Genomic DNA, 26970 nt, shown 5'->3' on the forward strand with positions numbered 1-26970 from the left:
CATTCCTACTTCGAGGCATCTACCCCTCTCTGCTACAAGTATGAAAAATAATGTCTTATGGTAGAAATGAGGTATAAACAAATGGTACAACAAAAGAAAAAAAAATCCTGGCTCAAATTAAAACTATACCGCCTTCTTTTTAACAATATTCTCAAAAAGTTCTGTGAAGAATTCAGGTGTAGGATAAATCCTGCAAAGTATGAGCTAAATATCACTTCGTCCTCCAAATATAACAAAATGCCTTCTTTTTTTAAATACCTTTATTAAATTACCACTTAAGACAAACCCAAGCATACATTAACAGAAAATAAAGCAAACCTTGCTAATGTTTTTTCCTTTTACATACTGTCTTGTCTACTGTCATTTACGTTTGAATGGTTTGACACTGAAATAGGTCCATTTGGATCAGTGCTCTACCCCGGTTACCAACTTGAATAAATAAATAAATAAATGCATCACACATCTTTTCTTTCTTTTTATCTATCAATCCAACATTGCATAATTTGCTGAATTCCTGCCTTCTCTTAAACCTCACTCCACCTCCTCCAGAACATTATTCTGCATGCAGTTTCCATTTCTTTATTTATTTGTACTTTTCTCCTTCCCTTTTCTAAAGATCCCTTTTCCATTTTTTTATCTTTTTTATAATATTCAGTACTTAAAATACAGTTGGTATAGTCTTTAATTTCCATTTGCTAATACATTTTTGGCAACCAACAGAATTAAACTTAACAAAGCCTTACTATTTCTAGACAATTCAGATCCCGTGCCCCAGCTCAGAAGAATAATTTCTTAGTTACAGCCATTTTCTCCTTGAATATTTCTTTTTTTTTTTGTTCAAAGTTTTTTTATTGATTTTTAAAACAATCATTTAAACAACAAAATAGTAAACTATATACAAAATTTACAAAGTACTCTGTAGAGAATTTTTAAAATCTGCCAATTAATTACACTCAAAAAAACATGTTCTCAGTTGCCTCTTTCTTCTCCATCATACCTCCAATATTTGCTATCTACCTAAAGAAAAATTCTTTGAAGTCTGTTTGGGGTGTAAAAATACCTATGCAAACACTTCCAAGCAAAATTCCTAAACCTTTGGGACTTTGTTGCATATTTGAGATCAACATAAGGACTTACTTAGCTCTGTTAGGAATCCCCAAAATAATATACAGCACTGAAATGAACTGACAAATAGTGATACTACCCTTTTGGATCCAAAAGACATTGCAGACAAATTTAGCTCCAACTTCTCCTCACTATCCCTCCCATGTTACACCAGAATAGGTCCTAAGCTCCCTCTTCAAAACCAAGATAATACTAGTTTTAAGGGTGTCTACAGCATTCCAGACTGTTTCCTGCTTGGTACTAAACATGGACAAAGGAGCCTAAAATCCTATGGTTAAAGCAATTCAGCATTGTGAATGGTACGTGCTGTCTACTGAACCCAGTAGACTTTTTTGAGAGAGTAACTGATGCTCTGGATAATGACAGACCAATGTCCACCACTTTTCTTAAACTAGCAAAGGTCTTTGATACTATCTAACACACGTCAGCTTCTCAGTGCAGTAATTCTAGTTAAAGGCCCACAATTAGGGACATATTTTAAATGCTGCTCTTATAAACTTAGAAAGCAGCTAGAATAATTAACATGAATTGTATGAAGAATACGAAGTCTGAAATTCAAACATCTGTCATTATTTAGTGACATCAATCCTCAATAATTTGCCATAAAAAAACACCTTTTATGAGGCACAGTCCAAAAATATGAGCCAAAAATCTGACATTTTGTAAAATTCTGGACAGTTGAGAGATAAGTTCCACCTTCTAACATCATAGAGAAGCATACCTGGCTAAATATATATATTATATAACTCAATGGATTGTCAGCTGGCTGTTGGAACACACACTCTTCTATAAGGCTTGTCACCAGTGGTGGTGTGCCACAGGATTCCATACTGGATCCACTCCTTTTCCGATTGTACTTTTCTGATGCCCCTGTTGTTTGATCTTAAGATTATAGCTGATGCATAGAAAAGGCCTTTTGCTAACAGGGTTGACAGATAAAGGCAGGTTTGTTGAACAGAGGCTGCTTTAGGCTGAATGTCTCTTCATATGTATCATAGCGTGAATCTGGATCACCTTGCAATGTCAGGAATTTCATGTGTTAGGTTTTCTAGCCACTTTAATGATTCTCAGGACATCAGGTGGGAAGGATTTCTAATGCATGATGAAGGTTCTGTCTTCCAGGAAGCAAGGCCTAGCTGTTTTAGTTTTGGGTGCATCAGAGTCCCTCACTGCTGTGATAGATGGTTGCATGTGACGTGGAAAACCCTTGGACCACCTCTGCTCAGTTCTTTGAGTAGGGGGAACCAATGCTGTCTTGGTCAAATGGGTGACACCAGGATCAAGTTGGTCCTGACCTGAATGACCTTGGAGTACTTTGCTGTCAAGATATGGAAGGAAGGGTATAAAATAATTATTTTTTCCATGGGATAGAAAAAAAAATACTCACTGCCAGTGCTGACATGCAGGGTTGCCTGGAACAGAAGTTTGGAATTTGATGTTTCTGTGGGGAGGCAAACAAGTACTTCTCAGGTGAGACCCAAAGTAAAGACAGTTCACTGAATGCTTCTTGGCTCAACTTCCACTTGCAGATTTACTCAAGTGATCTGTCAAGCAATGCTATGCTGACGATACAATAGGCATGGTGACAGATGCAGTGTTTTGATGCCAGATTCCAGGTCATCATGGCTAGCCTACACAGAGGATAAAAACATGTGTCCTCCGTTTGTTGATATACCTCAATTTAATGGCATCGCTCATGACCAGCCTGAGTATTCTGGACTGCAAGCCAAGTCTGAAGACCTAAACAGCATAAATAATGGCTAGTCCCTCATTTATATTTTTAGTCCACCTGGACATTATTTTTACTGGCCTGACATAGCCCCCAGTACCACTACCAGCTAATCTGTACCACACCCCTGGACTTGCTCCATTTTTTTGCTGGGGCCAGTTGTGGATCCTGAGGGTGTCCTAGGGGTCCTGCTTATACGTGGTTCTGTCCAAGGGGGATTTTTTATAACCTTCCCACCCTCCCCCATGCTCATTGATTACATCTGAGGGCAACTCCCCTTTTTGGGCCATGCCTCCCCTTAGGGAGCATATCAATGAGTGCCCTCCCACCTTAGATGGGCACACCTATCCCTTTGCTGCCACTCCATCAGTCACCTGAGCTGCTAATTAAACCCAGGTTTGTTGGGCTGTAGTCAGGGTGTTTCCCTCTATGCCAATGCAGCAGCTGCAATGCCGAATTTATATTTATGTATTTGACCTTCTACATCTTGTTTTAGATAATCTAGACTCTTGGGGTGCTTGTGTGTACTACCCAACCCAAGTAAGATGCATATTCTGGTCTCACCTGGGCTCCTCCAATGGGCATCCCCTTGGCTGACTCATCTGAGCTGTCACCATCTAAATTATCTATGGGTGGGGGGAATAAGAGGAAATGCCCTCTCCAGGCAGTAAAGGTTCTGGCACCAGATATTTGAGGTACCACTGGAGTTTTCTCATTTACAGCCTTACTAAAAGGACCCTGTGAATGAAGGCTGATTATATACCACCAAGTCTTCAGAATAGGACTTGGCCATCATGGATGACTGCCGGGTGGCCTAGGAAAAGAAAGAACTGACCACCACAATTCTTCCCTGTTAAAGCGCAGATGGGAAGGCTTTGTTTTGGATGGTCCATAGAAAGTATTTCATCTGAGAAGGAAAGAGGATTGGTTTCTGAGGATGGCAGAAAAGGGTCAGTGGACCAGTAAACCCACCCAGTAAACAAATAAAAAATAAGAGGTATTCTTAATTAGGTGAGGTAATATACATTTTAGTTTAATACCATAGTCAACTCTTCCTATGGCTTTACTTGTAACCTGTACTTCGATGAGATATTAAACTGAGGGCTCACTTGGTTGAGTTGATGGTAGCTCAGGTGGATGTAAAAGATCCCAAGACATTTATTGAAAAGAACAAGGGGAAGCTCCCCCAGTGTCCTGGCCAAATTTCCCCTAGTTGTATAAATATGAACTCAGGTTTCACCCAAGAAGAGGTTAGTGGCCTAGTGGGACTAACCCAGTCAAAGGATAAATAAAGAAAAATAAAATTAGTCATCTAGGTAAAAACAATGTGGCTTATGTTTACCTCAAGCTTGGCAAAGACCAAGGCTAAGCATTTTTTGAATACTCCAGAAGCAGTGGGTAGCCAATGTGCTGGGGGGGGGGATAAAGAAATAAAATAATGTATATCTAAGTCACATACATACAAACAGATCTTTGTTGTTCTGTTGCTAGAACTGTTCTATCAATTAATTATGCTGAGCAGATGTAGTAGTTTCAAGATGTTTTATACTGCAGGAAGGATACACCTACACATAGCATCAGTTAAAAAGAAAATCTGAAAACCATGTAGGTAGCAAGTAATGTACAACAGTGAAGGTTCTGTCCTATGATTGTATGCATAGTGCGTTCATTCTCAGAACACAGTTAAGGGAGTTGGTACAATAAAAGTTTGCCATGGAGAGTCTGTTGGCAAACATTTTGAATTAATTACCACCAGAAACTTGTTTAGCTTGGATAAGTCTAACATAGGTCACTATGGTCTATCATTTTTTAGGAATCGGGAACAGCCTGGAGTAAAAGCTTTGTCCATGCTCTAACAGGGGAACTGTTTCCATTGTTACCAAAGTAAACATCCCTTTCTTAAGATGTATTCTGCCACAACAGTTTGGATCTGGTGGAATCGAAGGCACTTTTGTACCCAGTGTTTGAAAAGCTCCCTCATTCATAGGTCCATGGTCAGCTCGAACCAGTGGGATATGAACAGAGATAGTCTTCTTCCTAGCTTGTGGGGTACAGTGATATTTTTATCCTGCCATGTAGGCAGATGTTACTGCTTACTCTATTCTGTACATTTGCATACACCCAATGTACATTTTATTGCATGACTGGGATGGATTTCATCATTTCTCTTTATTATACTTTGTGGATCCTCTTTGCCATTATATATTCATGCTACTAGGCATGCAGTCCAGAGGACCACTGCAGAACCTAGACCAACTTCCAAAGTCCACTGACTAGTTAAGAGACTTGCTCAGAGTCACACAGTAGGCTATGGAGACTGAAGGAACTGAACCTCCGACTACAAGAAGCATCTTGTTAACAGCTCCTAGCCTTAATCCTTTGCATTAACTGCCAGACATCTAGTACTTCTATTGTACATTCCTTGGCCACACCTCAAAGTCAAGTGTACTTGCACTGTTATCAAACACAAAAATATTTCAGACATAATTTTGCAGTGCAGTATTTTCCAATAAAAATATATCATGTTAAAATATTTTATTCCTGTTGAAGTATCCAGTCTTTAAAATTCAGAAGAAAAATACACTGGCTACTTGGCATCATGATGAAATGAAGCTAGCAATAAGAAGGGTATTGTTGTTTGTTGTGGAAAAACACTAATGTTGTTAACTGGAAACAAAATCATTAAAATATTGTTACATCTAATGAGCGGCTTTTGTCACACACCTGAAATGATGAATAATGGACTGAGGATATTGAAGTTAAGAGCTCTCTTCATATAGATGACAAATGGATCACTGGGATTGTTCAAGGAGTCGATGTCTATACTGAACGATGTGCTACCTACGACATCCATGCTGTAGGCCCCGAGGATCCTAGGAAACAGCAGTAACATCTGGTGAAATTATGAAGCACAGAGCTTGTATCCTGAATTGTAAAAATACATCTGATTAAGAATTGCTTTTACTTAACTGTCACATTCCCTCTGCATAATATATGTCTTAGAATAATGAAAATCCACTAATGCTTCTAACATGGAGGCAAACAGTATGGTTGCCATACAGATGGTAACAGTCAATGACTATGATATGAAAACAGGCTGCACAGTAAACAGGGAGTACAGAATGCATCAGCAAGAGAGGGCTTACATTAAATACTATTGTTAATGGGAAATAAGAGGGATATACTTTAACATACAAGATGAAAGAAGCAATCGTCATGCTCACCACAGACACTCAAAGAAAAAAAAACGAGAGAGAAGTAGCACATGATCAAAAGAAAGAAGTATTGGAATCAACCATCTGACAGGGAAGGTACCTGATCAAAAGAAAGAAGTATTGGAATCAACCATCTGACAGGGAAGGTACCTGATCAAAAGAAAGAAGTATTGGAATCAACCATCTGCCAGGGAAGGTAGACGTGGTTACAAGTAGCTTAGTAGTATGCAGCAAATGGTGGACATGGAAAAGACACAAGTACTTTACTCACAATTAGGGACTAGAGAGGAGGGACAACAATTTTGGCTGAAGTACTTAGGGATGTCACAATACCAGGAATAAATTGGACAGTTCTTACTATATCCTGTTCCAGTGAACATTGGCTAATACTTACATGGAAGGAACTGCTTCTTCAGTGTAGACTGCAACCAAGGCTTGTGAGATTGTTTAGATCTTATTTTTTGCTCCCAGAAATGTGGTGACCACCTGCCATTTTGTATCATCCACGCAAGGCCCACAAGTCTTCTTTGCCACCCAAGACTGGGGCCACATCTGAGGAAGGGAACTAAGAAGAGAAGAACTTGCATTTCATGGGCTAAGTAGTGAAGTGAAGGTAATTCCAATGCAGTCATCCTTGGTGACCATTGTGATTTTTGTATGCAAGGCCTGCAACACTTTCCTGCTGGCCAGCAAATCTGGTATAATGCCTGCTACACCAAGCCTCTGATAGATGCATGTTTCTGCACACCCACAATACTCAGCTGGAATGTAAGCACTCCTTGGCTGGGCTTATGCTCATGTCCCTGTATATATGGACATATTTATGTGGCCTTCTCCTACAGGGTACTCTTGTATGGGTGGGTCAATATCAGTTAATCACTCCCATACCTTCCTGGCCAACAGATCATCCAGACTACAGTCAGTGCTTTATCCTTCACGTACTTTTGATAAAATTTTTCCAACTAGTATGTCATTTCAAAATGCTAAGGAGGAAGCTGGAGAACTTTGTTCACAGCATCCTATGATCCCCATTGTAGCTGTGAAAGTAATGCTTATTTAGGTATTATACTTAAGGTCTTGGGACTCTAATGGATGCAGGCCAGTGGTATGAGGAAGAATATGGCAGAAATGTTAAGAATGATGAGGGGGTTGTAACCATGTCTGCTTTAGGGGTTAGAGATAGTCATGATTATGTTCACTGGAAACAGATTATGTACATTAGAAACAGTAAAGAATTAAAAAATACAGGAAACTGCCATATTTCTTATAAGAAGTGCCAAACCTGCCTGGTGAAAAAGGGCCATATCAGAATATTATGAAACAAGGAAGAAATCAGATTAAAGAACAGCAACAACAAAAAATGATCCTGCAAAGGAATTCAAATATTTTTGTTCAAATATACAAGAGAAAGAAGGAAGTGTAAACCTGAAATTTCTTTTCTGAAAGTGAAAATTGATGCAGCAAGTGAAACCATGCTATGCTGTTATCTCGGCTCAGTATTCACAAATGCCATTACAAGAGTCATTACATTTCTGGAATGTTTTTTCTACGGATCAGTGGCACAGAAATAGAACTGGAGGCCTGAGGAAACTTCTTGAACTGCACAGATATGAAATATCCAAGTCAGCAGACTTTTTGAGTGTTTCTAAGGGGTCCATGACCATGTCATTATCCTGGATAAATGGCTAACAGGGACTAGGTGTCAGTTATGGTAAAAACTGTGTTTCTAGGGTGAGGCACCTAAAGCCTCAAGAACACTGTAGTTCTGCATGCTTTGGTCTCCTCCTGACTTGACTACTAGAATGTATTTTACCTGGGATTCCTTAACATGTAAGTAGAATATTTTAACTAGTGCACAATTCTGCTGCTAAGCTACCCAGTTACACATAAGATTGTAAGCATATTATACCTGTGCTACAACACCTGTACTTGCTTTTTGTTTGCTAACACGTTGCTTTTAACATCTTGGCACCGACTTAAAGCTTACTGTGCTGTATTGTTGTTCTCAGGTGCTGTGCTTTGTTGTGTTCTCAGGTGCTGTGCTTAGCCTCTAAGGAGCTGCTGCCAGCTCCTCAGAATCATTTCGAAACAGCATTTATTCCTTTGTTTCCTGGCACCATGTCTGTGAACCTACACTCCTGGTAGTTTCAAGAGTGTTTTACTGTCATATGCTTTAAAAGATTTTTAACCTTGCTTTCAATGAAAATTTTTCAGACCAGTCCAGGGCTCTCATTTAGAGTGTCTGCTTACATTTTTGCTTATGAATTCTATTAAATTATTTTAGCATTTGCAGCTTGCAATTTTATGTATATGCTTTAGTGTTAATTTTATTGGCTTTTGTATTTATGCTTGTATTATCATTTATCTTTTTCCAGTATTTTATGTTAAAGCAATTAAGTTTGAAACTGAAGTCCATCAATGTTCCTTAAATCATTAAAGCACTAAATCTATACCTGTCAACTGTATAAAGGTAACATGTGCCTTCTTCCTCTTGTGCAGTGGGAATCCTTGTGGAGAAGTAACAAAGGAAAAAATCAAAACTGTAGCAGGAGAATTGGGTACCATGTACAGCATGGCCCTTTGGTGACCCCCATTGTATAAATGTTTATCTGTTATTATGGTAATTTAACTACCTTAAACTCTTAAAACAAGGCAGTTTGACAGACAGTTTACAAGTCATTATTGGGCCACAGTTAGAAAGGACTGCCACCAGTATTATGTTCTTTGTGATTCAGGGACAGGCCCACTGCAGTGATCCTACCCAGTCTGTAGAATCACCGAAGTGGTCTGCCTCTGTGGCCGAACTATGTGCTAATAAGGCATTCTGGGGAGCAGCCTGTGTTAATTCGCCATGTGCTTTGTCCCTGAAATGCCAGTGGTAAGGCATTTATGCAGCTGAGTGACTCAGAGAATTGCTCAGCTGTGCAAGTTAGCTCTGACAGCCGAGTTAATTAATTCAACCAAAACTTCATACTCACACATTGCTTTTAATGGATGACATCACTTTAGAGGTAAGGGCTGGTGAGTTTAGTGGACATGTAGTGCTGGTGTTTATATGTGTGTGTGTGTGTGTGTGTGTGTGTGTGTGTGTGTGTGTGTGTGTGTGTGTGAGTGCGTGTGTATGGAGTGCGTGTGTGTATGTGTCTATGGTTGCATGACTGGGTGGTTGCATTGGGGGGTTAGTTTGGGAGATAGGTAGGGTAGGAGTGCATGTCTGTGTGTGCATGTGTGCGCAAGAATTTGTGTGCGAGTGCGTGCCTGTGTGTGCATGCATGCATGTGTGTGAGTGTGTGTGTATGTATGTATGTATGCATACATATGTAAGGGTAAATAGATAAGTGTGTCTGTGAGTGTGATCAGGCTATGTGCATGTATTTGAATGTGTATATGTATGTGCTTGGAGGGGCTGTAATAACTCTAAACCCCCCCTAGACTAATGAGTAAATGCTACATTTTTGAAGGAACACTAGACACCAATATGAGTCTAAATATTCCTCTAATGTCACTTAAAATGTTAATAGAAAACAGATTTGCAACATGAAATATGTATAGGTGGGGGGCATACTAGACAACATAGTCCTTAAATATTCCTCTAACATCACTTAAAAAGTTAAAAGAGCAACAGTTTTGCAGCAAGCAAGAAAGACGTATGGGTGGGGTTGGGGGAACAGTACACCTCATGGATTTGAAATACGTTAGTTAGTAGAACAACAGGTTTTGCAGCATGAAAGACATAAGACATATGGGAGGGCAGTAGGACTAGACACCAGGAGGTACTCATTAAATATTACCCTAACACATTTAAAAAATAAGAATGGGGGGAAAAGCTTCAAACTATGTACCCTTGGCACAGAGAGCAACTGCTCCTTTAGGGCAGTGCTTCAGTCCTCTGCATTAACAATATGTAACAGGGATGTTCTTTAAAACTTATCTTTACTCATTTAAAAATAAGTAAAAGAAGAGGGAAAAGAAGCTTTGAACTCCATACCCTTGGTCAGGAGGCACCGCTTTAACAGCACTTTACTCCTCTGTGCTGCAGAGAACTCTTGCAAGCTCTTGCATTGTAATACATTTTTTACGTAATAGGCATGAAACTCTAATGTCTGGTATTATTGACTGTAATGGCCATCAATTATAAAGAAAATGGCAGGTTTAAGGCAAAACCAGGGATGATCTGTAAAATCAGGAACAGTTGAGAGGGATGGGGTGGGCCCATATGGAGTGAGCTGCCATACCTCTCAACGGCCACGTTCAAGACTTCTGGACAGAGCTGAGAAGAACACCAGATGATGCCAAGGAGATTTTGTAAGTATTATTCTGAGTCATTTAAAAAGTTAATAGAGCAACAACTGTACTACTGCAGTGCACTTTTCAAACAATAAGATGAACAAACCTCTAATGTCTGGCCTTCCTGGCTGGCTATAATTATCCCTGATTTAGGAGGATATACTGGGGTTGTCCTATCAAGTCAGATTCAGGTAATAGGTATGTTGGTGTGTGTGTGTGTGTGTGTGTGTGTGTGTGTGTGTGTGTGTGTGTGTGTGTGTGTGTGTGTGTGTGTGCGTGTGTATGTGTGTGTGTGCGTATGTATGTTTGAATGTGAGGGAGAGTGAATGAGGAGGTTGCTTGAGTCAACAAGATGCATGGGTCACCTGTAGCAATTACTACACAGCCTATAATTAGGTATTTTCACACTGTGGCTAAAGTCTTGGAATCATATTTCCCGTGATGGTTGAAATGGTCACTTTTGGCCACATCTGTTAGCTCCTCCAGTAGGATTCTTTCAAAGTCCTATGGAGTGACTATTTGTAAGCAGTCAAATTTTTTTTAAATGTTCAGCATTCCATATAAACTGACACCCAGGTTAGATGCCCACTTGCCCCACCCTTGCTGTAGCACTGGACTGAACCCTTATAAAGTTGCACCCTGAGAACTCGGTTCATGCTTTTTAAAAATATGATGTCAGACAGACTGCCCCTCAAATATGCATGTCACAGGGGGCCTGATATCAGCTAACTATACTTAAAATGTTCAGAACACATTTTATATAAAAACATATAGCTTATTTTTTCTTCTGTCCAAAAGGACACTTATTTTTCGGTTATTCTATCTTTAAATGTATACGTAGTAGTGTTCACTTGATCTTATGACTTGGGTGGCACAATAGTGCAGTGATTGGCATGGCTGCATCACAACATTTAGTTCTCTGCTTTGGATTTCAGGTGCAGAAAACTAAATGCTATGAGGCAGTAATGCTAACCTCTACACCACTGTGACACCAAACTCCACCAGTTCTGATACGGTGTTTAGTCTTAAATGATTATGTGCTGCCAGAAAATCTTCCATCTTTTCACCATTAAAGCCAAAATAAAAGCAGCTAATTATGCCAAGAATCACAGCTGGCTGGCAAAAACTGTACAAAACAGACATCCCAAGTACATAAATGACTGAAACAAACTTGTGGCTATGTAGCTACTGGGCAAATGGGACACACTGTAAAAGAGGAAAGGCTGATTGTTTTGCAGGGGATTTTGCTAGCTAAATTTCATTATAAGCAACCAAGATATGAGTGATTGTATATCATACAATATGATGTAAGTCAACAACAGTGGCTAAAGGAGTAGCTATGTATCACGCAGAGGGCAAATGGCGACTCCTACTCCCTGATCTGCAGAATTCTGTTTTTAGAACACTGTCCTCCTTGGTTTTGGCTTACTGCTAAGAATCAAGTAATTCACCCACAGCTTGTGTATTTCCTTTTGAAACTATGCAACTCATGTGTCCTTCTACTCAGTTTAGATTTCTTCCTAAAGGCATTCCCATTCTGGGAACCATAGGATGTCACTTACCGCCAATGTATATATAAAATGCAATTGCCCACAAACAGTATAAAAACTGTCTAGGTAAGTGGAATAATATGTAGATATGAGAACAATTAATACTGTCATCACATGCAAATATGCATTTAATATTGTAAGTAGTCTTTAGCTGGAAAGGACCCATGAGACCAGTTTGCTTACCTTAAATAAACTGAAATATGCAAGGCATATCTTGTGCAGAAGAGAGTACATCCACAGAACCTTTAGGGGTGTTATACTGCACACACATGGTGTGGGTGTGTTTGCTTTTGCATATGGGTCAGTGTACGACAGAAGAATGACGAATACGTTGAAAGGTAACATGCAAAAAACAATGCTATGTCTGTATGGCACAGAAATATGGACAGTGAAGGCAGATTAGCTGAGGAAGCTTGAGGTGATGGATATTAAGTACTTGAGATGGGTAGTAGGATGGATATTGTGGGACAAGTGATGCAATGAGGGCGCATCAGAACAGAAGTCAGAGTAGCGCCAATTAGAGAGAAGGTCAGGGAGAAGAAATTATTGTAGTTGGATCATATGCAGAGAAGCAGAAGATGACTTAATAAAACATATCTGGGACAGACAGCAAGAAGATAGAGATGAGGATATGCAGCTAGATGGATTACAAAAGAAAGAGAACCTGTGACAGAACATGACTATAGAAGAACATAGCAGCGTGGCTCTGGGTTGAGTTAGGTAGCAACAGCTGATGAAATATCCCAACCCTATGTAAAATGGAAGACAATGGGTTGATGCTGATGATGGGTGCATAATGACTTATTTATTTTATTTATGTATTTAATCTTGTTTACTAGGGTAGGAGATAGAACAAGGACAGCCAAAAATTTCACAGAATGCAATTACAAAAACACAAGTAAAATAACATGCCATCTACAAAAACACTAATAAACTAAAATAAATTAACAATGGTAAAGTTGAAAAATAAAAGTAGGTTTGGCATCACTCTTCTGAATAAGGCTTCAGAAGTATTGTTTCTATATACAGAATTGTAAGTCACACACTTATGGTAATGTAATGAGACAATGTGAAGATTATTGTGTGGGTTGGAAGGAGGCTTGAGGTTATGGATATGGAGTACAAATGCATCATTACCCCCCAGAATTATCTGCTAAACAGTTCAGCAAATTTGTACAAATGAAGGAAAGGTATTATTGATGTTTGGTGAGACAATTGGAATTAGATGATGTGTCCTGTTTACAGACAAGAACATTTGGCTTGAAGGTGGAGATGGGTGGTAAAATGGTTTCTGATTTGGGCAGTTTGTAGTTTTCCCTGAGGTTTGGTGGGTGGGACTGCTAGAGAGAGATGGAGCTGGTATGGTGAAGGCATGTCCTGTAGACTGGAGATTGGATTTTGGCATGAAGAGAGATGGTGTAGTTTGGAATAAGAATTGTAAGTTGTATGATGACTTTTTTTGTGGAGTTAGACTGCCAGGGGCCAAAGATTTCAAGATTTAGCTGCTTAAATAGTTAAGGCCCACGTAGTAGGATGGTCCATTGTTGGAGGGGTAGTCATCTTGCTTTTTCAAGTCTGAAGGAATGGTGTTCTGTGGCAGTGGAGTTTGTAATGAAATGGCATATAAAGTTGTAAAAGACTTGAAGAATATTGTAGCTTTGTTTGGAGATTGACCCATACTTTAGCTGGGCTAGGAAGATTCCTTTTCCATTGGCTGTTTTGGTGGTGGCAAAGAGAAAGGGATATTTTTTTTTTGCGCAGAACAGCAGAGAATTTATTTTTCATCTGTTTTTTTCAATGTGGTAGTGAAAGTTAAATGGTTGATTAAACCATTAACGTAGATATTTGAAGGTAGCTGTGGCTTCTGTTGTTTGAGTCAGATATGTTTACTGAGTTTTGGGCATCTGGAGAGTTGGTTTTAGAGGGGTTTAAGTAGAAACAGTGTTTGAATAAACTGTGATGCAGTTAGCGTAGTTCAGATTCAAGTTGGGTTTGGATCGGAGAGTAAGAAGGGCTGAATCTGTAGATTACCTCATCATCTGTGTACAGAAGTAGAGGGAGGTGTGAAAGATCAAGTGGTAATTTGTTAATGAAAACTGAGAAGAGTAAAAGAATGAGGATGGCGCCTGGAGGTACTCCTTTGAGAAGCTCATCAGTTTTGGAGAGGATGTTTCCAGTTTTGACTTTGAAGTGTTGTTCTTGTAAGCGTTTTTTGAACAAAGCCACCTATAACCGCACCCAAAACATCAAAACTAAATCATCTAAAACTTGGAACATGAGTATACCAACCTGCATCAGAAAACAGCACTCAAAGTATAAATAAGATTTCTGTAAGGAAGTTTTTTTTCTCACATCCCAACTCTCTAAATAAATTATCTCTGAGATTGTATGATCAGAGAAAAGAAAAATTAAAGAGATCTTCCCTTTCTCCACATTGTCCACCTTAGTGAACCAGTTCCAGCAACACAGTAAAATGCCCTCTTGTAGTTAATGCAGAGGACTGAACTTCTGAACTGTCAATTAGTTGCTTCCTGTGCCGAGAGTACAAGGCTTGACTCCTTCCACCTTCAATTACCTACTCCGTGATTCTGAAGAAGTCACTTAAAATAGTGCTCCTAGGTTCCGCCAAAGGAACAAATGTGTCTAGTGGTCTTACACAGACAACAAACAGGTAAAAAATAATTTACTAAGGTGTCCACACTACTTAAATGATTGAACAGTTATAACTGCTAGACTAACCACAAAGCAATAGTCAACAACACACGTACATATTAGACTTTGTTAATGTAGTACAACATCTTGCTAAACTATTTTCCCCACTTACACGATATGAGTATAGGAGTCTATGGTTTCTGGTGTGCTTATAATCTGCTCTGAAAGGCAATAAATGATTCACCTTTAACATGCTTTAGGGCTTACTCTAACAGTTTGTTGTGCTGTAGCGACATCTAGCTGTAAATGGGAAGAATATTTTCTGTCCTATAGCAAACTTGGGTGATATTTAAGTTATTCCATGACTTATCATTCTGTACTGCTGTACAACTTCATTGCTATAGGCAGTCTTTAAGAAATGTTTCTTTCTTCTGATTGTCTTTCTATTACTGTATAACCTAATTTGGATAGGGTGTTTTCTCAAATACTTTATGATGTCTGTTATTCATTTTATACTCTAATGTGTTGCAATTATTGAACTATTTCCCAACATCTTCATGGATAATATGGTCGTACAACTATAAAGTAAATAAAAAATGTGAATCAGCGCTTAATATGCATGTGTGTGTTTAGCAATTTTGTTTTGTGGTGGCCTGTAAACACGACAACTGAAAAAGTGTTGCCACAAACCCAGCTCTGTTACCTATAGGAAACAAGCACTAACCATTACCAAGACAACCCCCATGAGACTAACAGGTCAGGTGCTGGATGAGTCAGCTGGGGGTTGTAGAAGTGTGGGAACAATATTGACTCATCCATCTGTGGGGTGAGATGCTCCAGTTTGCTGCAGTGCCAACAACTACTGGAAGAAGAAATGGATGGGATACAGAATATGGGCTAAGGATGTGTGCTAGGCTCTATCAAATCATGAGTGGCAGCCTTCATGGGGCATGTGTGGAAATGTGCAGGCTGTCAGAAAAAGACATAGCAGGGCTTAATATAGGAGAGCAATCACGTCAGCCATCAGGGTAGGAGTTAAGGTTCTGTCAGCTGCCTGAAAGACAGTCTTCCATGACTAGTTCTTCCTTCATGGAAAAGAGACATGCAAATGGATTGTGGGAGGGTAGATGATTGATAGGCATCAGGAAAAAAACACCATGCAACAATATGTCTGGTTAAAAAATAAACCTGAACAATTTAAAGCATTTAATAACACTTATTAAGATTAATTTCCTGACAACTTGTATACTTAATGAAGCTAGGGAACAAACTCTCTTAAGTAAAGCAAGGGTAACATCCTCCCCAACCCGACTTACTGTCTTGGACACTTTTGTCAAATCACATAATCCAATACTGTTCGTATGTAGTTGTCATGTTATCCTGTTTGTTAAGTGGAATTGTGTTACCCATTAGATGCAGACAGTGTAAATTGCACTAACTTTACTGAGTTAACATTCTGGCAGAATACTGTATGAAATGCAGAAATTAAAGCATGAAAAGTTATGTTTAATTCAGCAACATACACTCACTCTTTCATTTCGATAGGTTCTTTGGCATCAGCTTTCGTCTGCATGTTTTTTACGAGAATTTCACTATACTGCTTTATGATGGGAAATATCTGAAAAAAAAGAAAAACCTTAATAAGCAGATTACTCACAATTTTGTTTTTCACCAGTACAGAATTTAAAACAAACTATGAACAGTGTTATGTTAATTTCATTTTTCACCTGCACCTGTAATTTTTTAGGAAAAATATTATTTCTTGATCTAATGTTTTTACACAGTACCACTGAAAATATGTAATGTGTTAAATATAATCCTATGTTTCCAGTTCAGGTGTATAATTTAAGCGGATCATCATGACAAACTACAAAATCCCAATACTAATATATTTCATTGAGTGGTTGAGTTTTAGGTATTAGCTAAGTATGTCAAATATTCAATTGTTTGCATCACATCTTGGCCAAATACATTTTATCAAGAATTGATATATGAAAGATGCAATTGCGAGAATAGCATTACATCATATTTGGTGCAAATTTGCACAGCTACAGCCTGTGCTGATGTTGTCTGGCAGTGTGTGTGTGTGTGTGTGGGGGGGGGTGGTACTAATAAAACTGAACTGTTTTGCCAATACTGTGAAACAATGGGATCTCAGAGTTAAAAGATAAAAATTTTAGGGTCTGGATGTAATCCGCCATGGAAGCAGAGGACTTTGCCACCCATATAAATGACATAAGTGTGTGTGTTATTTACTTGTACCTTGCACAGATTCATGGGATGGCTTGCCAGGGTTCTGGTCTTGTACAGGTGCATCTGAAAGCCCTGACCTTTGTCATTTCACAGTATGCCCTCGGTATGACAGACAGCTACTGCCCATTTTGTGGTAAACCTCAGTAGAGATGTCAAATGTGGAGAAGCAGGGTCAGTATTACTGCTCAACAACAACAGTACTGACATATTTTAAGATGGTTACTGTGCTTTTCATATTTCTTTGGAGTTGCATGGACTAAAATTTGTATGGGAATTTCATGACAAGATCGTCCTAAATAAACCTGCTGTCAATATACTTTTCTTTGCAGAGGTGAGAAATAGAACAAGTCATTTACTTATTACAAAGGATAACACATGGAAAGATCATTTATTTACACGTCACCACACTTCATTGATTTTTTTTTAATGTTTGTTTTATAAGAACTGTATTTACTGTTCCAAAGACATACATTATATAGAATTTATTTTCTTTGTCATTCAGACACTCCTGTCTAGTTGCCACCGTAAGTGACTTAAGATTATTATTCTGATTATCATATCTTTCTATGCCATTGGCTTAATTTGGCATAAAAGATGTTGTGTACCATGCACAAAAATTCATTTTGAAAATGAAAACCATAAAAAGTTTTAATAAATTCAGTTATTAGTGTATATTTTTTATTAAAACCTAATTTGTTTTACATCATCATTTGTGGGTTTTGTTTATATGTAGTTTTTGTACATAGAATACGTTTAATTTTGCATCTAAATCATCTTTAATACCATTAGCCAAGCCTTCTCTAATAGTTAAAAGTATTTATTTATTCTGTGTCTTCAGTTGTGAATATAACTGCAGCTGTATTAGTGTTTGCATCTTAAGAAAGCAATATTTACCAATGAAGCAGGTTTTCTATTACTGAAATAGCTGGATCTGTCAGGTTTATGGTTAATTGTTGAATGGAATAGCCATCGAATGGCACGTCATCAAATGGAAAGTATTGAAATCGAAACTCCATCCATCGAAAGTGCATGTCATAGAACCTGTGAGATGTGGAAGTAACTAGTTGGCCAACACTTCCACATCTCCCTTTTTGGAGTTGGTATATATAGTTGGGGGTGTGTGGGGGAGATGCTCCCCCCACAATGGTGGGTTTGAAATACTGCCATTTGTGACATGAGCTATAGGGCATAGGTACCCAATGATTCCATTGTAACTGATTTCAACACAATGCCTCCTATGCACTACACGAAGAGCTGTTGAACTGACTATATGCTACTTGGCATTGGCCTGGTCACTCACTCTTGACCGATACATCATTGGCTTGCTAGCTTTTTGAATAAGGCTGGGATCATGCTTCATTTCAGTATACTAACTGCTTCTTTTTTCCGAATATGGAAATCAACAGATTTAAATAATTCTGTCTACCATGCAATGTTGCATGGCCAGTGGGTACTGTTCTGATATTTCAAAGAGCTTTATTACCCTAACTGCAGCTGTATTTTTGGAGAGAAGGCATGTATTAATCTAGTATTTGGTCACTTTTGTAGTCAGTTTCCTCTTTTTCATTTCCTGATGCTTTTAGCCTATTGCTTTTAATGTGTTTGTCTCTATTTTATCTTTATCTTAGTTCTCTAAACCCTGCTTTGAATTTGCTCACTATGGTTCTTGTCATATGGCACCTTTCTATACTAGTAATCCTCTGCTGGACCTGCCCCATTTAACAGGTTGTTCCTTAACTCTCAAGTCTCTGTCCGATGTAGATATGGAGTAAACAGCAGCAGTAAAAATCCAGGAGTTGGCGAAATACTACCTGTTTACGCAGTTCAAATAAAACCCAAAAAGAAAGAGAGCATACCACAGCTAAAAGTACTAAAAATACTTTACGCAGTTAAACAATCAAAATGGTAAGCATTCACAGTTTATTTTCACAACTGCTTTTTCAGATCCATCTAGCAGCATACAACCCTCACTAGTGTACAAATTAAACTAACTTTGTCTGATGTCATATACTTTTCAAGCATCAAAAAAGACCCGATGTTCTCAATACCCCATTCATTGGGTATCACAGTAAACAAGGAGGCTATATCTAGTGTAATAAAAGCAGAATCATCATTAACATTCACATTGCACATGACACAAAACAAATCATGTAAAAAAACACCCAGTACCCTTTAGGACTGTAGCAACAGTATCTAGAACGGGTCTTACATTCTTCTCAATGTATATTGAAAGAGGCTGTATAGCCCAGTTTCTACTAGAAACTATTGGGCACATGGGGGACACACTATATTCTTATGTACTTTAGGAAGTCCATACACAACTGGTGACACTGGATGCTTAACCAAGAAATAGTTATACGATCTTCTGTGATCAACTTTGTCATACATAGCTCAAATGAATAAAATTCTGAATGTTCAATAATGCCAGGCAGCTGATTCTTACAGATCAAAACATATACTACATTGTCACTCAACAACTCAGCGATGTTGTTAGTATCAATTCCCTCCCTCATATCTTTCTTTGGCCATGAAAGTACAGTCACTGCACTAAAATCATAAAGATCATTAAGAACCTAACTGAGGTAAAAGAACAGGAGTGGATAATACGACTGAATAGTGATACATTTCCTGGGCTTAATGAAAGTGTGTCTTTGAAACCAGTCTTGAAAGCATGACACCTGACACACCGAAGAATGTATTCTTTGTTCTGTCTTAATTGATTAAATAATGTTTTAATTAATGTTGAATGTTGATTGGATGTTTGTTAATATAAATGGGGGTCAGGACTTATGCTGTTAGGTCTAAAGAAGCAGTTGTGAATATAAACTGTGAAAGTGCTTACCGTTTTCATTGTTTTACTGCGTATTAAAGTATTTTGAGTACTTTAAGCCATGGTATACTCTTTCTTTTTGGATTTTATGTAGATATGGAGTAATTAGCTGTCCGTGGGCAAAGGTCAAGAGGAGCTCATTTTCTTGCATCCTGAGCTGGGTTGCTGCATCTGTGTAAGCATTAGTCAGTACCACCTCAGGGTAAAGTGCCACTGTGACAGGAGTCTTTTCAATGGGATCTTGTCGACATCGCGAGAATTGTGATTGCAGTCCTTGGAACTGTGATACTAACTGTGCAAGAAATGTAATATATAACTTAAGTGCAGGGGACAATGAAATCAGATTTACTATATAGAAAGTAGTATGGCTGTGTGAGTGTGTGTGTGTGTGTGTGTGTGTGTGTGTGTGTGTGTGTGTGTGTGTGTGTGTGTGTGTGTGTGTGAGTGTGTGTGTGTGTGTGTGTGTGTGTGTGTGTGTGTGTGTGTGTGTGTGTGTGTGTGTGTGTGTGTGAGAGAGATGGGGGGGGGTGCAGCCAGAAGAAGCTTCCCCTTAAAAAAAAACTTAAATGGCAGTACATAAAGTTTTGAGATTCACAGGTTTATCTATTTTATTTTATTTATATTTTGGTTACCAGGGTAGAGCACTGACTACAGCATGAACAATTGCAGGCTCAGCCTGGGTTGCATTCAAAATTGTAGCACCAAAAATAATTACAACCAAAAGAAGAACGCAATGTGGTGCATACTAGTGACAAAAAAACAGAAATACTATGTAGAAAGTTTACACCATGTAGAGTGTATATTTTATTTTACAAGCAGAGAAATGGAAAGAAAAGAGTGAGAAGGAGGCTTACCCTTGGAAAGTGTAGAATTTAAATAATAGAGGACAAAGTACACGTTTAGTAATGGTAAAGACAACGAGACCTAGGGAATGAAAAAGGTAAACGTACGATAACAGCAAGCAAGACAACAAGACCTAGGGAATGAGAAAGGTAAACGTACGATGACAGCAAGCAAGACAACAAGACCTAGGGAATGAAAAAGGTAAACGTACGATGACAGCAAGCAAGACAACAAGACCTAGGGAATGAGAAAGGTAAACGTACGATGACAGCAAGCAAGACAACGAGACCTAAGGAATGAGAAAGGTAAACGTACGATGACAGCAAGCAAGACAACGACACCTAGGGAATGAGAAGGGTAAACGTACGATGACTGCAAGTAAGAAAACAAGACCTAGGGAATGAGAAGGGTAAATGTACGATGACTGCAAGCAAGACAACAAGACCTAGGGAATGAGAAAGGTAAACGTACAATGACAGCAAGCAAGACAACAAGACCTAGGGAATGAGAAAGGTAAACGTACGATGACAGCAAGCAAGACAACGAGACCCAGGGAATGAGAAAGGTAAATGTATGATGACAGCAAGCAAGACAACAAGACCTAGGGAATGAGAAAGGTAAACGTATGATGACAGCAAGCAAGACAACGAGATCAAAGGAATGAGAAAGGTAAATGTACGATGACAGCAAGCAAGACAACAAGACCTAGGGAATGAGAAAGGTAAACATATGATGACAGCAAGCAAGACAGCAAGACATAGGGAATGAGAAAGGTAAACGTACGATGACAGCAAGCAAGACAACGAGACCTAGGGAATGAGAAAGGTAAACGTACGATGACAGCAAGCAAGACAACGAGACCTAGGGAATGAGAAAGGTAAATGTACGAGGACAGCAAGCAAGACAACAAGACCTAGGGAATGAGAAAGGTAAACGTACGATGACAGCAAGCAAGACAACAAGACCTAGGGAATGAGAAAGGTAAACGTACGATGACAGCAAGCAAGACAATGAGAGCTAGGGAATGAGAAGGGTAAACGTACGATGACTGCAAGTAAGACAACAAGACCTAGGGAATGAGAAGGGTAAATGTACGATGACTGCAAGCAAGACAACAAGACCTAGGGAATGAGAAAGGTAAACGTACGATGACAGCAAGCAACACAACGAGACCTATGGAATGAGAAAGGTAAGTGTACGATGACAGCAAGCAAGACAACGAGACCTAGGGAATGAAAAAGGCAAATGTATGATGACAGCAAGCAAGACAACGAGACCTAGGGAATGAGAAAGGTAAACGTACGATGACAGCAAGCAAGACAATGAGATAAAGGGAATGAGAAAGGTAAGTGTACGATGACAGCAAGCAAGACAACGAGACCTAGGGAATGAGAAAGGTAAACGTACGATAACAGCAAGCAAGACAACAAGACCTAGGGAATGAGAAAGGTAAACGTACGATGACAGCAAGCAAGACAACAAGACCTAGGGAATGAGAAAGGTAAACGTACGATGACAGCAAGCAAGACAACGAGACCTAGGGAATGAGAAAGGTAAACGTATGATGACAGCAAGCAAGACAACAAGACCTAGGGAATGAGAAGGGTAAACGTACGATGACTGCAAGCAAGACAACAATACCTAGGGAATGAGAAAGGTAAGTGTACGATGACAGCAAGCAAGACAACGAGACCTAGGGAATGAGAAAGGTAAATGTACGATGACAACAAGCAAGACAATGAGACCTAGGGAATGAGAAAGGTAAACGTATGATGATAGCAAGCAAGACAACAAGACCTAGGGAATGAGAAAGGTAAATGTACAATGACAGCAAGCAAGACAACGAGACCTAAGAAATGAGAAAGGTAAATGTATGATGACAGCAAGCAAGATAACGAGACCTAAGAAATGAGAAAGGTAAATGTACAATGACTGCAAGCAAACAGAAAGAGGAGCTATGCATATATTTACAGGAAGCAGGACCACTGTTGTAACCAGCAGTGGAGTTGGGTAAATGGGGTGATGTGTCAGGAGATTAAACCAGATCATCAGTGCTGATTATCTATCTCTTGTATTCTGCCATTTGTATTTGGATTGCGCAAACAGATACTTTTTGAGATGGGGTGTTTTGTTTCTGATTCTTACTTTACGTTTCATAGTTGTGGGGCTTACAGTTACACGTTTCACAGTTATGATAGGAAGCCCCTCCCCACACCTTGCTATTATACCTCAGAGTTCATTGTCACCTTACATGAATAAGCTGGAGTGCCACCCGGGAGTTCTGTCTAGGGTTTATCTTTTCAATGTTAGATCAATCCAGAACAAGGCAAGTCCTGCCCTTGAACTGCTGTGTTTGACTGACTTGGTAGATATTACTCAAAGGTGGCTTAATGAAAATTTTGGATCACATTTCGAAGTGACACTTCCCACAGGATTCTAGATTGTTTACATTCCTAGGCAGAAGACTACTGATGAAGCGGCCTTTTATTTTCCATCGGCTTTAGAGTTAACCTGTGTTGAAGCTTGAAAGTCTAACTCTTTTGAGCATTTTGTGGTAGCAGGAGTGAGCTGCAAATTCCTCCTGGTGTACCAGCCACCAAGTTACCTACAGGCATCTCTGCATGAATTTGCACACCTTTTCCTCAGCCTAGTAAATGAGTTCCTGAGATGGTTGCTCCCTGATTACTTCACTTCTTGGGTTGCTAAGGAGACCAGTGAATTTGTTATAGAGCTTGCCAGTCTTTTAGACAACTAGAGTGTAATTTACATAGTTACCACTGCAGCTCACAAATTTGGAAACTTGATTGTTTTTTCCATCTTGCTCTGAAAACTACATATTCAATGGTGGAACGAATTTATTTGTTAGACCATGTCCTGCATTACTTCAAGCTTGGTCTCCTCCATCTGATCTCTTGATACTGAGCTGGCATAATGTTGTGATTTGGAGGGGGCATTTCAATGCAGATAACCCAGTTATTATACATCAGTAACCACTGCTTTGGACGGTCTTACTCCGGTCTATGCACATCCCAGGTGTGCGGCTGGGCAGGACTCATGGTTTGGCCATAAATTACAGTTAATGCTGAGACTGGGACAAAGTATGTATGGAGATATAAAGGACTCACTGTGTTGATAGACTTCTGGGTTTCTACTATGCTACTTATCAGACAGATCTCACATGAGGCCATTTTTCTGTCTTGCCCGACACATTGAGTCATCCAGCCGCACCTTTTTGAGCCATCAGTGTAGAGTGCATCCCAGCTTGTTTTATCATTTGTTAAATCATTCCTCTTATCAGTGTAAGCAATTCTCATACTTATTTGCATGGAAGATTACAAAGATAAGCCAGTATTTTCCCATGAGTTTACTTAAGCATGACTGAGTTACTAAAATGAGTGTGCTAATTTTTTTTGGTCAGAATTAAATTTAAGTATTTTGTCTATAATAATGTCTTGATTGTAGCTTGTGTATGTATGTATGTATGTTAGGTCCTGGTATTACAAGACTGATGCTATTGTACCTCATATTACTGGGAGCAATTATTTTTCAGATTCTTAGGTCATCATGTTTCTACCAGTGCTGAAAGAAATGTATTTCTTGACACCATATTTCTGGAAAATGACCCTGTTTATAGCTAGTTTTATTTTATTTTATTTTTTTACTGAGGGTTATGAAGAAGGCAGTGAGCACACAACTGAATGATCTTTAACATATCATGGTGTTGGTAGTCTGTTTTTAGACCTAAGCATAGAATGCAGAGAACCTTCATTTGAGTAACTATTGATATTTTGATCATTGGGGATGAAAGACTGCATTCAGTTTGACTCTTCCTTGCCATTTGACAACTGAAATATTATTGTGGATTTGCAGGCATTACCCTGAAGTATTTTGCCTCTTGTATCTTGGACTTCTTCCAGTTATTAAGAAAGACTAATTTCCCTGGTTCCTTCCACTGGAATGCTGAGTGCCTTAAGGCTCTGTCTTTTATCTATTACTGTTCATAGTACAAGTGTTGCCACTTAGGGAGGTCAATGCGGGGGGGGGGGTATTATCAGTCTTATGTTTTTCTGTTCCCCCTCTTATGAGCCTGTGCCTGATCTCACTGCTATGAAAACTTTTGGGATACCATCCTGTTATGGATGGACAAAATCAGCTTGACCTCAACCCAGAAAAGGCAGAAGCCATGTTGATTCCTGGAACCACTGGTACATGGTGGTAGTCCATTAGAATGTATTTCTCCTGTTCAAGACCTGGGTGTTGCTCTTGATGACAGGCTGATGAATAAAACCCAACCCTCAGCTATCATTAAAACATTATACTTTAATTTCCAGAATGTCACTCAAATTAGGCACTTAATACCCTCTACATGCTTGCACCTTAATGCTGTACACATTGGGCTTTCAGATTGTGACTTGGCATGTTTGCAGTAGATATAAAATTCCACATTCAGGCTGTAGATAGAAACATCTCACACAAGTCATATTATACCTGTTTGCTGGGATCTGCACTGGCTGCTAATTGCTACCAGATTTATTTTTAAAAGGTGGTTCTCACCTATGGTGCCCTTTACAACCTAGGTCCTATATACCTAAAAGAGTTACTTAGACCCTGTGCAGTGGTAAGGCATCTCAGGTCATTAGGTCAGGGGTTGTTTATGGTTTCAAGGAGTTGGCTTGAGATACTAGGCAAGGTGCAATTTGCTTATCGTACCTCAGAGCCCTGGAATGAGATGCATTCCATGACTTAGCTGTACAAGTCCTTCCAGTCAAATAGGAGAATTCTGAAATACTAAATGTACAGGGTAGATTGTTTAGTTCCTACCAGGAGCATTATATCTGCTTTTACATTTCTTAAAATTTACACTTAATTTCAAATTAGAGAAAACCAAAGAAACTGTGTTGGGTAAAACCTTGGTGCAGAAATAAATCCAAATGAAAGGTAAAAAGTAAAAAATGCACCAAGATAACACACAGCAAACGTTTAATCACAGCAAAGTACAAAGTGGTAAGCGCTTTCACAACCAAAGTTGCTTTATCAGACCAATGATGAAGCAACTTTGGTTGTGAAAGCGCTTACCACTTTGTACTTTGCTGTGATTAAACGTTTGCTGTGTGTTATCTTGGTGCATTTTTTACTTTTTACCTTTAATTTCAAATTAGTTATCACCTGCTAGAGTAATTGTTTATTCATTGCTTTTAAAAATTCTAAATACTTTGCACTATATGTACAATAAGTAGGATATATGAATTTGAATATTAGATATAATGTTTTTGTTGTTTTTCTTGGATTTGCTTCTCTTCAACACAGCTACCTGAATTCAAGCATCAATAAACCATGTTATGGTCCTTACTCACTTTTGAATTTTACTTCCTGGTTTCTTATGGAACATGACTGTTTTATTGGGATATATGCTAAATGAGCACTTGCGTTACTTTGGTTCAAATTCTTACAGTTAACTACAAGCCCATGCAAATACTTGATTTTAAGGCATCAAGAGCCCTGTTCTTCTCTGTTTTTTTTTTCACGATTTAGCACCTCTGCCCTCCAAGCTTTTGAATACTAGCTAAAACATTGCCCTCCGCATTGTGCCTTCTTTAGGCCATGCCAAACTGAAAATAATTGCAACAAATAAAAGTCTACTAAAGCCAAACTTAAGGTAAATTCCAGGCCAAAGACAATGACAAGGCATTCATTAGCTATGTCCGCAACTTCAAGGGCAATGCACAACTGTGTGCAGAGCTCATTGTTTATGGAGCCACCTACACTGAGGCAGAAGATAAGATGGATATGAAATGGGATGAAGTAACAGCCAGAGAAGTTGAAACAAAGTTAAGAAAAGCTCCTAACTGGAAAACCCCAGGCTCACGTGCAGTATCAAACTTCTGTTTAAAAGTATTATCATCTTTGCACGAAGATTTACCCATGAGTCAGAACTATTTATATGCCCACCCTGAACAGACACCAGCCTGGCTAACAGGAAAAACAATACTCCTACTTAAGAGTGAACTTGCAAGCTACCTTGAAAATTATAGACCAATAACTTGCCTCGTAACGATGTATAAACTATCCACTGGAACTTATACCAACAGAGTTTATGGTCATTTAGAAGAAAACTTAATTATGGCAATAGAACAAAAGGGCAATAAAAGAAAGTCACATGGAACAAAGCATCATTTGTCGCTAAATAAAATCATAATGGAGAACTGTAAAAAGGAGAAGAATCTAAGTATGGCTTGGATTGACTACAAAAAAGCATTTGACAATATCCCACTTTCATGGATAAAGCAGTGCTTAAAATGTATAAGATACACCTTACACTGATAAACTACATCACAGCGATCATGAAACTGTGGCAAACCATTTTGCAATTAAACCATGATAAAGGGCAAATTATTATTCCAGGGATAAAAATCCAAAGGGGGATATTCCAGGGTGACTTTGTCACTGTTGCTCTTTTGCCTTGCCCTTAACACATTAAGCTGTCTG

The 26970-nt window shown here is 38.9% G+C and overlaps 1 protein-coding gene across 1 annotated transcript in view; it reads right to left on the reverse strand.

Moving 5' to 3' along the window:
• LOC122816603 (cytochrome P450 3A56-like) overlaps positions 1 to 26970 on the reverse strand; it is a 262199-nt gene that overhangs the window by 126237 nt on the left and 108992 nt on the right. The window contains exons 6-7 of the mRNA XM_044089504.1: positions 16088 to 16176; positions 5579 to 5727 (exon numbers count right to left, since the gene is read on the reverse strand). Coding sequence (XP_043945439.1) covers positions 5579 to 5727; positions 16088 to 16176 — 238 coding nt within the window. The remainder of the gene's footprint in view (positions 1 to 5578; positions 5728 to 16087; positions 16177 to 26970) is intronic.

Source organism: Protopterus annectens, chromosome 12.part0, assembly GCF_019279795.1.
Source record: "Protopterus annectens isolate FY-2018-M chromosome 12.part0, PAN1.0, whole genome shotgun sequence".
Classification (NCBI taxonomy): domain Eukaryota; kingdom Metazoa; phylum Chordata; order Ceratodontiformes; family Protopteridae; genus Protopterus; species Protopterus annectens.